The sequence below is a fragment of the Monodelphis domestica genome, chromosome 4 (genome assembly GCF_027887165.1).
Source record: "Monodelphis domestica isolate mMonDom1 chromosome 4, mMonDom1.pri, whole genome shotgun sequence".
NCBI classification, from domain to species: Eukaryota; Metazoa; Chordata; class Mammalia; order Didelphimorphia; family Didelphidae; genus Monodelphis; species Monodelphis domestica.
The window spans coordinates 72,988,068-73,000,070 of NC_077230.1; the positions used below are offsets into that span (position 1 = coordinate 72,988,068).

The following is a 12,003-nucleotide window of genomic DNA, read 5'->3' on the forward strand; positions in this document are numbered from 1 at the left end:
GGGGGGAAGAGTGAGAAATATGAAAAATATGCTATATTTAAATAAATTGATATCTTTTGTTTTTATATCACCATCACTTATGAAAATATTGTACCCCGTTCGCTACCCAGTTAGCCACTTATTGTCACAAACAATCAAAAATAAAGAGACCATTAATCAGGATATTAACTGAATCTGACATTATTTAAGTGGGCCCCACCTTTAATCCTCCCTCCTCTGCCAAGAAGGGACTGAAATATGTTTTCTCCTCTCCTCTCCAGGGCTAAACACAATCACTGCAATTACTCAGTATTCACTTTCATTCTTTAATATAGGGGTCCCCCCCCCCCCATTTGCATCGCTCTAGTTATTTGAGCACGTTGTTTTCTTGTTTTATTCCATTTATTTTATAGATTCCGTTGTATATCTAAGTTCACTTTGTCCATTTAATTCAAGGATCTTTATTTGAGTTCTCCCTTTGTGTATAAGACATTGTGTTAGCTACCGTAGAGACTAGAGATGCTTAGTTCCAATCCTTGTTCCTAAGGAACATACCACCTAGAAACTGCTCAATAGCTTTTGTGGCATTTCACTTTCTTTGCATAGTTGGCAAGATTGCTCAAAAATTTTTTAATTAAAAAAACACAGTTAATTAGACTGCAGGATAGTGCTCTTAAGTAGGTTGTATTAAGTCCCTCAAGGACTGAAGGCTTCACTAACACACTGACAAACCACAAAAGGGGGTAGTTTGGGGGGGGGGGTCAGGAGATTTGTGAGAAGGGTCAGGACACATGTTAGGGTGTTATGATGCAGATACAGTTATGCCCATTTTATAGATGAAGAAATGGAGGCTCAGAGAGCTAACGCGACTTCCTAAGGGTCACACAATTTATATGTATGAGAACTGAGAAATGAACCATGCTCTTTCCATCATTGTTATCATTACCGTTGTCAACATGGAATCCCACTTCAGGTGGGAGTTAAGCCCAATCGGAAGTCTAGTGACTCTTTGGCGCTATAGGCAGCGTGTCAGTATGGCAAGCTGAAGGTCCCGAGTTCAATCATGGGAAGGAGAGTGTGATATGCTGGGAAAGGGTTCTGGAGCCAAAGAGTCACTCTTAGCTCCCACCTGAAGTGGATGTCCATTGTCTGGCGAAGTGGGACCTTCCCTCAGGGGGAAACTCTCCTGTGACAAGGTCCAAACCTGGGCTTTCTACCTCTCAAGTAAATAAACTGGCGACTTCTAGACTTCCCCGTGGACACAATCATCGTAATAAACAACTAACATTTATATACAGCCTGCTATGTGCCAGGCACTGTGCTAATCATGTTACACATATTATTTCATTTGATCATCACAACTCTGGGAGGTAAGTGCTATTATTATAACAATTTTACAATTGAGAAAACTGAGGCAGAAGTTAAGTGCCTTGGCCAAGATCACACAGCTTTTAACTGTCTGAGACTGGAGTCAAACTTAGATCTTCCTGAAATCTAGACTCAATGCTCTATCCCCTGACACACTACACTGTACTACTCTGGTACAATAGGGAAAAGTGCTAGATTTTGAGTCAAAATACTTAATTCAAATTCTGACTCTCTTGCTTACTGCCTGCTTAAACTTGCCTCAGTTTTTGCATCTATAACATGATTCTTAAGGTGCCTCCTAGCTCTAAATCTATGTTCCTGTTGAATTGTGAGTATGATCATTTATCTGTATGTGATGATAATTCAAGGTGCTATTGTTGTTCTTGAGTCATGTCCAATCATGTTCTATTCTTCATGACTCCACTTAGAGTTTTCTTGGCAAGGATACTGGAGTGGTTTGCTATTTTCTTCTCCAGCTTATTTTACAGATGAGGAACCTGGGGCAAACAGGGTTAAGTGACTTGTCCAGGGTCACACAACTAGTAAGTGTCTAAAGCCAGATATGAACTCAGGAAGATGAGTGCTTTATCTACTGTGCCACTTAGTTGCCCCCCCCCCCCCAATTCAATGGAGTCTTATGTTTATCATAAGAAAAGTAAAACAAAATTATTTCCTTTTTAAAAATTAATTCAAAGATATTTTATTTTCTCCATTACATGTAATAACACTTTTCAATAGACATTTCCCGAAATTATAAGATCCAAATCATCTCCCTCATGGTAAGCACTTTGATCTGGATTATACATGTATTATCCTGCAAAACATACTTCCATATTGGTTATTGTTATAAGAGAATACTCATATAAAACCAACCCCCCCAAATGAAACATAAATAAACTAATGTGAAAGATAGTATGGTTTGATCTGCTTCTGACTCCCAACAGTTCTTTCTCTGGAGGTGAATAGCATTCTTTGTCATAAGGCCTTTGGAATTGTCCCAGATCATTGTATTGCTGAGAGTAGCTAAGTCTTTCACAGTAGATCATTGTACAATATTGCTCTTACTGTGTACAATATTCTGGTTCTGCTTCTCTCTCTGCATCAGTTCATGCAGATCTTTCCGGCTCTTTCTGAAATCATCTTGCTTATCATTTCTTATAGCACAATAGTATTCCATTACCAACATACATCACAATTTATTCATCCAGTCCTCAATTGATGGACATCTTAATTTCCAATTTTTTGCCACCACAGAAAGAACTGTTATAAATATTTTTGTACAAGTAGGCCCTTTCCCTCTTTTTATGATCTCTTTGGGATACAGACCCAATAATGGCATTTCAAGATTAAAGAATATGCACAGTTTTATAGCCCTTTGGGCAATTGTCCTCCAAAATGGTTGGATCAGTTCACAATTCCACCAACGATGCATTAGTGTACCAATTTTGCCACATCCCCTTCAACATTTATCACTTTCCTTTACTGTCATATTGGCTAATATAATAGGTATGAAATGGTACTGCAGAGTTGTTTTAATTTGCATTTCTCTAATTAAGAGTGATTTAAAACAAAATTGTTTTTAATAAAGACCAAAGGCAGAGATTACACCTAATTGGAAGGCTCAATGAGAACTTCATGAAGAAATCAATATTTGAGATGGATCATGAAAGATGGACTTTTTAGCAAGGAAAAAAGTACCAGGAGGAAAGACCTTGAGATAGTAAAAGGTGACATACTTTGTAGCTTAGTTGGGCATATCTTTTGGGTCAGATTTATTTAAATTTAAAACAAGAATCAGAATACCCATTCTTAGTTGGAAACATTCTTAGTTGGAAGATCTGAAGGACACATAATTAAAATCAGAAGCAATTGTATACATCACCATGAATGGAAATGGGTTTGTTAAGCAAATCCCTGGTCCTGCTTGTCCTAGATATGTCTAGATCCTAGGGTGCTTGAATAGCCTTCTCTGAGTAGGTGTTTCATACACATGACTATGCATACCAAGCCTGAGAGGCAGACCCTCCAGGCTGAGGGATTTTCTAAATGTATCAGGATCTAGGATAATGGTGGTGGCTATCACTCAGGTATCATCTATAGCATTATGTGACTTGGAACAAAAGATATCAATCATCTGGATAGTGTATAGAATTGTAGGATTATTAGCCATAATATGGGCCAACTTGATATCCTCCTATTCTGTCTTGCCTAGTCCAACAGATTACCTTTTAGGCTTCTGCCACCTGACTCTATAAAGGGTTTGAGATTTTTTTTTAGCCACTTGAGCTCCTTCTCAAAAAAGCATCCTTTATCTGAGAACAGACTAAGAGTTAGGATTTCTACTTCATTTTTAAGGTATTTTGTACAATTGTGTAAGCAATAGACCATATAAGTATCTTCTTTAAAGACCTGAAGAATTTACTGTGAAAGAAGGAAAAGAGAGGAACTCTTATAATGACACTGATTACATTCTACAGATTTTGATCTGGGAATTACAGCCTGACCTTACCTATTTTTAAAAATCATATTTTGAATCTTTGTCAAATTAGGTTCCAGAATTATAGAATCATGCAATATGTATGAAATCCAGGGGTGCAATTGTCAGGACCGTCATCATCCAGGTGAGGGCTTCCCTGTTCAAGGGAGGGGAAACAATGGGACCTTCAGAAAAGTCCTGCCACCACCTTCGTGAGGCCGCTTTTCGAATCCTTCCCACTGCTCCATTATCTCTACCTGGGATCTATTCAATAGATAGACCTCTCAGAACCACTAGTGGGCCTGCAGTATGTCTTTTAGTGACTGCTGATATTTGCCCCTTCTTGCTGATTCATTTTGTTGCTGATTCATCAGTGCCCACCTCATCAACAGTAGGTTAAGGCACCAGTTTGGTCATCTAATTTAGTGAGTTTGATCTAGCATGTGATCCCAAGATCAAAACAGAGCCACAAATAAATGTGAAGAAGTAACTGTGTTCCTAATGGGTTCCATCTTACACAGTAAGTTCTGCAGTTTGAGCTTTTCGAGAGGTATGTGCATAAATATCATGTTCTCATTTAACTATCTTAGTTCTTCGTCAACATTAGCAATGTCCAATTAGTTTTCAGCTAAAACATTAATAGATGAAATATCTAGCCTATCTATCAGTAAATATCTTACTGTGACTCCTTAATTTCTAGGTCTTTTCTTTTCTTTTTATGTTTCCGGTCTTGTATCTCATTCATATACATGTCACATAATTATCCCACCAAATTCCAAAACCAATGTCATTGAGTCAAGTTAATAACAGCAGAACAAAAACCAAAACCATGCAATATCATTTTAAGATGCACTTAATACTGGATAGATAGACAAAATTTAAATAAATCTGAACTCTCCAAATGAAATGGAGACCCCATCTGCTCCCCCTCACAAGCCCCTGCCGTCCAAGCTACCCAAATTTCTAGGTATCATCCACTATGCAGTAAAAACAACAAATCACAAAGTTTGTCAGGATTCACATTTAAGTCCACCATACCAGTTCTCCCATGTAGCATTGCTACAGAGGACAATCAACCACCACAATCCAGCTTTAGTGTCTTCAGTGCCTCAGCGTTGCAAAAAATTGTCCCAAATGTTCATTTTCATCACAATCCAGACCCTTCTTCCAATTCTTAAGACTCGAATTGTTTCCAGAGCTATCTTCTGGGTTCTGTGGTCTCATAGGTCTGTTGCATTGTCCAGTTGTTCTTCTTGTGTCTCTGGTCACAGTCCCACACTTTCTCTGAAGGCTTCATGTTATATCCCGTCAGTTCGATGAAAGGCACCCTAGGCTTAAACACTTGTATTTCAAGAATAATTACAGAAATAGTTATTCAAGCAAATGCAATAAAAACTTCAATAAACCAACAATATCAACATCAGCTGACCCCTGTACAAGTTTTTAATGGCTTAAATTTACTTGGAGTCACAAATATATCACATTAAATTCTTGAATAATTTTGTTATATTTAAAAATAATATTTTTGGGTGGCAGCTAGGTAGCACAGTATAAAGCAGGAGACCTGGATTTTGGAGGAGATTGGTTCAAATTTGGCCTCAGACACTCCTAGCTGTGTGACCCTTGGCAAGTCACTTAACTAATTGCCTAACCTTTGCTACTCTTCTGTCTTAGAATTAGTACTAAGACAGAAGGTAAGAGTTTAAAACAAAATTATATTTTTCAAGTATCTGAATTATTTGATTTTTCCTAATTATCTATAAAAACATTTTTAAACATTTTTTTTTAATTTTGGGTTCCAAATTCTCTCTCACTCCCCCCTGCTCCCTCCTCATTAAGGACATAAGCAATTTGATAAAGTTTATATATGTACAATAATGCAAAATATACTTCTATATTAATGATGTTATTAAACAGACAAAAGCAAGAAAAACATGTGGTTTTTTTTTAAGTATGCTTCCATCTGCATTCAGATCCATCATTTATTTCTCTGGAGGTAAATAGCATTTTTCAACACAGGTCCTCCTTCAGAATTGTCTTGGATCTTTGTATTGCTGAGAATAACTAACTTATTTACAATTGATCAGAACTATGTACAATGTTCTCCTGGTTCTGTTCACTTCCATTTGTATCAGTATATAGAAGTCTCCCCAGGTTTTTCTGATATCATCCCACTTGTTATTTCTTATAGCACAATAGTATGACATTACAATCATATGTCACAACATTTTCAGCCATCCCCCAATTGATGGGCATCTCCTTAATTTCCAACTCTTTGCCTCCACGAAAAGAGCTGCTATAAATTAAAAAAAATGATATTTTCTAATGTAACATGTTCTTGAACTTTTTATGCTGTCTATATCATTATGAATAATTCCCCCTCTTTTTTTTAATCTTGTCCAGCTATTCAGACATATTTAACAGAAGCTTGGACCAATACCTAGAGGGCAGGATCAGGAATTGGGAAGCCTGGGTTGTCATGTAGTCCTCAATAAAATGGGAATAATTATGGCTGTAGCACCTACTTCACCGGATGGCTTGTGTCTTTCATGAAAGCACGTGGTTGCTCTGTAAACACAGCCCTTTAACCAGTCAACAACTGCTAGGTTAAGAACACCCCAACTGCTGACCCTTCCCATTCCTCCTGGATTTGTCCCAAGGTCATTGCTCTGGGGTTGCTTGTCTCTTTAGTAGGGGAACAAGGCACCAACTGCTTCAATTTTGCTATTCTCTCTCTATCTCTCCTCCCCACCCCTCAGATTCCTGAGAAATAATGAAATAATTCTATTTTGAGTGCTCATTGAAGGAGTTGAAGAAAATAAATCAAAATTAAAAAGGCACACAGACTACAGACATAGTTTTATCCCTATACAGGAAAGGGATTGCTAAGAAATAAATAATCACAGAGTTATTAGAATCAATTGAGAGATCAGTATTCAGACCTCACTGAAACATTTGTAAAAAGCTTCATTGAAAAAGTTGCTTATTATCTATTTTACATTACATATCTACTGAATATCACTCAGTGCTAAGTGATGGCATTACTTCAGATATCTCTGTCTCTCTGTCTCTGTCTCTGTCTCTGTCTGTCTGTCTGTCTGTCTGTCTGTCTGTCTGTCTGTCTGTCTGTCTGTCTGTCTCCCTTTCTCTTGGCCAGTCTCCTTTGCTACTAATTCCACTAATGTTTCAGTACAGGTACTGGTGGGGGGAGAGGAAGATGCCAACTCCTTTTAGAGAACTCAGAGCAGCCTATACCCAAGGAAAGAAGACACAAACAAGAGGCAGTCCTCATCTCAGACCCAGTTCTGCCTAAGGGGCAATGAGCTCATGACTTGAGACCCAATATGAAAAAGGACATCCTCCAAGCAACCTCCGGTAGTTCAGAAAGTCATTCTTAAACCTTAAAGTCAAAATGAAAAGGCCTTAGGGGCAAGCATTGCTCCTTTAGTATCTCCACAAAATTCATCAGCTGATTAAAAGATTCATCATGAATGACAGGAAGCAAATGGGATACCAGCTCTTGCTTGGGAGGGGGGAAAAGGATCCACTTCCATGACTCATCCATAAGATGGCATTATGTAGACCTTAAGGTTTACAGACCTTAAGTGTTATATAAAAGTGAGCTATGATTATGACTAGCTTCATCTGTATTTTAAAAGTAGACCTATATGGAACTCACTTTCCAAAACTAATTTCAGGAGGCAGCTAGGTGGCTCAGTGCATAGAAAGTCAGGCCTAGAAATGGGAGATTCTGGATTCAAATCCGATCTCAGACACTATGTGTCTAGGTATGTGACCATGGAAAAATCTCTTAACCCCAATTGCCTAGCCCTCATCTCTCTGGAACCAATGAATGATTCTACTACAGAAGGTAAGAACTTTTGAAACAAAAATGAAATAAAACTTATTTTGTCTTTGAAACTCTTTTGTCTTCTCTCCCATTACCGAAATCTTAAGCTTAATTTAATCTTAAATACTAGAATAATTCCTGTAATTTACACATATTCCAAGAGTTTTTCATCTTTTACCATAAAATTCAATGCAATATGCCAAAAGAGGCAAATATGATGAAACGGGATCCAAATCCTTTTTTCTTGAAAGCAGACTTTTTACTTCTCACTAAAATATAATCACATAGTAATGCAACAATTAGGAAAAATTGAAAATAACCTTGACAAACAATCTTATGCAAAAATTCGTCCTCCTGCTACTTTGGCCAAACTATGAGATTACATTCCAAGTTTTATCAACCATTTGTGCTAAATTAAAAGAACTTCAGAGTCCACTCTTCCATGTATCTGGACTTTCAGAACTTTTTCTTTCCCTGAAATATTGAACTCCCCAACCCACACTGTTAAGTTCTCACTTCTCATTAAAATGGTCAAGGACTGATACATTTTTAATATTCTGTGAAGGAAAAGGAAAGCTTACTTCTTTAACTAAATTATTAGAACGCCAGTGAGCACACACATTGAAACAACAAACAGGGATACTTTCCTCAAAGAAGACAGCAGATTTGCTAGTGAACCATAAAAGCGTTCAAATTTGCTAGAGGGAGAGTACCACCAGGTTCCTTAGACAAATGTTCCCAATATCTGGTACTCCAAAAGATTGATTCCAATATTTTTGTCCACCCAGTTTCCACTGGAATGATACTATGATACTTGTGAATTTAAGCTTTAAAAAAAATATTAGAAGTCTCCCGAGCTCCCTAGGGATACAACCTGGGACTGTTGCATTTTAGATAACCTCTCTGGCTTCCAGCACAAAAACCCTTCTCTTTTACTATCTACCCTAGCAATAACATCCTTTGTACTGTGTTCTAGATGAGCTTGTTCTGAGGTCAGTGTGGCTGCTTACCAGTGACTACTTGCTTCTCTTGACATACAGCCACCACCTCAGTTGTATTAAAGGCAATTTATGTTTATAGCAGATTTTCTCCAGGAAAAACCCATAACTCTGAACTCATAACTCACCTCCATTTCTCAGCTGGAGAGAAGTCTAAAAAGGGCCTTAAACCCAGGTTGCCATTTTTGCCTTTTGAGCTTCAATTATAGAGTCTATTTCTTTTTCCACGGAGAGTCCTAAGTAACAGTTTCTCTCCTTTTGCTGAACAGTAGCTCTACAGTTGGCTTGAGCTTGTATTGGTCTCCTTCCTTCGTTTATGCACTGCACAGTGTTTTTCTTCTTACTTCTGGAAAGATGCTCCCTCAGGATAGGAATCATTTCTCCGATGGTTCCGGTGTGCTCAGATAAGAGCATTGTGATGAGTGACTTCCACTGCAAGGGAGCCGAGTGGATTAACTGGGCCCTGTTGTGATTTGACAATATTACCTCATCGGGTCCTTCCAGGCCCTCAGCCTTCCCCAGATAAATCCATTCCATCATCGCTTCCTCACGCAGGCGCTGCACCGCCGCCTCCAAGGACATCCACGGGCTTGGCAAAGTTTCAGTATAGTCCTCCAGAAAGGGCCACCTTTGCTTCCAGCACTTCAGGCACCAGTGTAAGAGGCTAGCGCAGGGAAGTCCTAGGGGAGCGCCCCGCAGGATTGCGTTGTAAACCATGTCGTTAGTCAGCGGCCCTAAAGATCTTAGCGTCTTAGCGTCCAACAGCAGGGAATCTGCCCCTTTGTCCAGCACGTTCAGAATCCATGCTTTCAAGGATTCTCCTGGTTTCTGCTGGTATTTCTCAGTAAGTGAAGCCAGTTCATAAGCACTAAAGCTTGGAAACTCTCTTAATGCACTCTGTTGCCCTCGGAGGTCTGTGACAGGAGATTTAGGCGTGACCCACACCTTGTGCTCCCACTGTGTAAAGGGAGGTGTTCTAGGGTTATCCCCCAGAAAGGTCCTTTCCCAGTTTCTATCGTTCTCCCGGAAAGTTAGTTTCTTCTTTACCTTTCGGCCATTCGCTCCCTGAGAGTCTGGAGATGCGGGTTGGAGAGAGGATGACTGAGGCGCTCTTGATGATGAAGGGGCCTGTTGGGGAGGTGCTGACGAGGAAGTTGTTGATGGGGCAGGTAGTTGTAGGGAAGTTTGGGACAGAGACGCGGTTGCTGGTGTGAATGCCTGTTGGGGAGGTGCTGACGAGGACGTAGGTGGTGGTGTCGCTAACTGCTGGGGATCTCGGGGAGGAGGAGATGTAGCTGCTCGTGTGGTTGCCTGTTGGGGAGATGCTGACGAAGACGTTGGTAGTGATGTTAGTAACTTCTGGGAATCTCGGGGAGGAGGAGATGTAGCTCCGGGTGTGAGTGCCTGTTGGAGAGGTGCCGGCTGGGACGTTAGTGACGGTTCGGGTGCCTGTTGGTGTGGAGAAGAAACCCGGGGAGGAGGTGCTGGTTGAATCTGTCCAGGAAGGGTCGGATCAGAAGGAGAAGAGAAAGAATCAAGAGAATAGGCAGAAGAGGCGGCTGGAGGAGAAAAGGGAGCAGATCCAGAAGAGGAAGTGCCCTGGAAAGGGGGTGGGAAAGAGACCGAGGTGGGAGCAAGGGAAAGCGCCCAAGTCGGGGAGTGGGAAAAGGCATGCGAAGCGGGAGAAGGAGCCTTCTGCGCAGACTGCAGTTCAGGCTCGGCCTCCGAGGTTGGAGAGGTGGGCATTGAGAGTAAAGGTCCCAGTGAAGGCACTAACTGCGCCTCCAGAGCTTCTATCTTGGTAATCTGAGCTTTCAAGGCCTCTTCAAAAAAGGTGTGGGCAGCTGCTCTCGTATTCTTGTTCTGTATGTCCTGAAGTTTCTCCTGAGCTCCGTCCAGCTGTACAGCCAATTTCTCAATGACAGTGAGCATCAACCACAGCAAACCGCCTGTGGCACCCCTCCGCTTAAGCCGAAGTCTGCAAATAATCCACTGACTCACCCCATCGGGGTCTATGGGACATTCCTCTTTGTCCCACTGCACAGGACAGCTCACCTGGGAAAGCACTTTAGCCACACAATACCACTTATTGGTGTATGGCCAACCAGGAATTCTCTTAAGAACCTCTGGTTCCTTTTCTTTCTTAACTTTTCTTCTGAAAAAGCCCATCTTTGTTAAAAGAAAAAATCACACTTCAGACACCAGTCCGTTCTGTGAAGGCTCATAGAGATTCTTCAGCAAGCAGATCAGGACACACTGTTGAAGGGAAAAGTTGCTTTCCTGGTAAAGGGGTTGACTTGGATGAATCCTCCATTAAAAGTGAAATATGTACATCACCACATTCTGGAGACAGGATCATCTTGAAGGTGCTTGGCCTTTGGGCTTCTAGTTGCCAGCATTCAAAGTCATCATTCTCCATGCCTCATATCTACCACTTCAGGAACCAAAATCAAGGGAAAGCTTCTGAAGGATGTTTCCTCAATTTATACTGTTCTAGAACAATGATGGCTGTCATCCACACATCATGCATAATATTAGATAACTTAGTAGGAAAATGGTTATTATCCGGATGCTTTGTGATTTAAAAAAAACTTATCTGGATATAATTTATTACACAGAGTGCTCATTTTGTCTCTTCCTGTTCTTCTTGTTCAAGGACATTGGCTGCTAGCCACATGCCACCTCCCTACAAAAGAGACTTGAGATTTTTAATCCATTACAATTACCCATTGGTGGGACATAAGATTGTAAAGGTGGGTTGGAGTCATATTGTTGAGCTCCTTGAATACAAACTTGAGAAAGAACTATTAGAGGCTTTCAAAATGATGAGAATTGTGCTTTAAGAAGCTAAATCCACCAAGCAGTTTATAGAGTGTACTGAATAAATGAAGCAGCATTTATTTAGCTCTTATTATGTACAAAACACTGTGCTAAGTATTTAGAATAAAAGTGGGAAAGCAAGACAACTATTTCTCTCCCACAGCTCATATTCTAATAAGAGGAGAGAAGGAATGTAAGAATTTTCAGTTTTAAGTTAGATAAAAAGGATCCATGGTTTTAGGGTGCAAGTACATGACAGATAATAATACATCTTTAATTTCATTCCCAATGACAAAAATATCTCCATTTCTAAAGTCAAATCACTTGAAAGTGACAAGGACTTTAGTAGTGAGAAGTTCCCTTTCCAGGTCTTTAGTAGTTTTGGTTGCTGAGAAGCCAGGACTCACAGCACCTACAGAGCCAGTTGCTTAGATACATCACAACAAGCCAGTTGCCCTGTACAATTAGTGTGGGACCAGATTTCCTGATCTGAGAAAGTCTTCTTGTTCTTA

At 40.1% G+C, this 12,003-nt stretch overlaps 1 protein-coding gene across 3 annotated transcripts; it reads right to left on the reverse strand.

The window, feature by feature from the left end:
- Positions 1-2,021: 2,021 nt before the first annotated feature.
- Positions 2,022-11,267, reverse strand: LOC103094520 (BRD4-interacting chromatin-remodeling complex-associated protein-like). 3 transcript variants are annotated; one of them, XR_008911105.1, is made up of 3 exons: positions 8,800-11,266; positions 7,852-7,942; positions 2,022-5,164 (listed from the first exon to the last, which is right to left on the reverse strand). XR_008911105.1 is itself a non-coding variant. In XM_007493656.3 (2 exons), exon 1 carries the CDS (start codon positions 10,838-10,840, stop codon positions 8,837-8,839), a length of 2,004 nt encoding a protein of 667 aa, XP_007493718.1. In that variant the 5' UTR covers positions 10,841-11,267; the 3' UTR covers positions 2,022-5,164; positions 8,800-8,836. The 3 variants fall into 3 exon arrangements, 2 of the variants coding, with proteins under 2 accessions (XP_007493718.1, XP_016288943.1); XM_007493656.3 differs by lacking the exon at positions 7,852-7,942 and having other exon boundaries at positions 8,800-11,267; XM_016433457.2 differs by having other exon boundaries at positions 2,022-7,942.
- Positions 11,268-12,003: the final 736 nt, after the last annotated feature.

What these genes read in the sequence shown, in the direction of transcription:
- LOC103094520 (XM_007493656.3), bottom strand. Translation starts at nt 10,840, where the DNA reads ATGGGCTTTTTCAGAAGAAAAGTTAAGAAAGAAAAGGAACCAGAGGTT.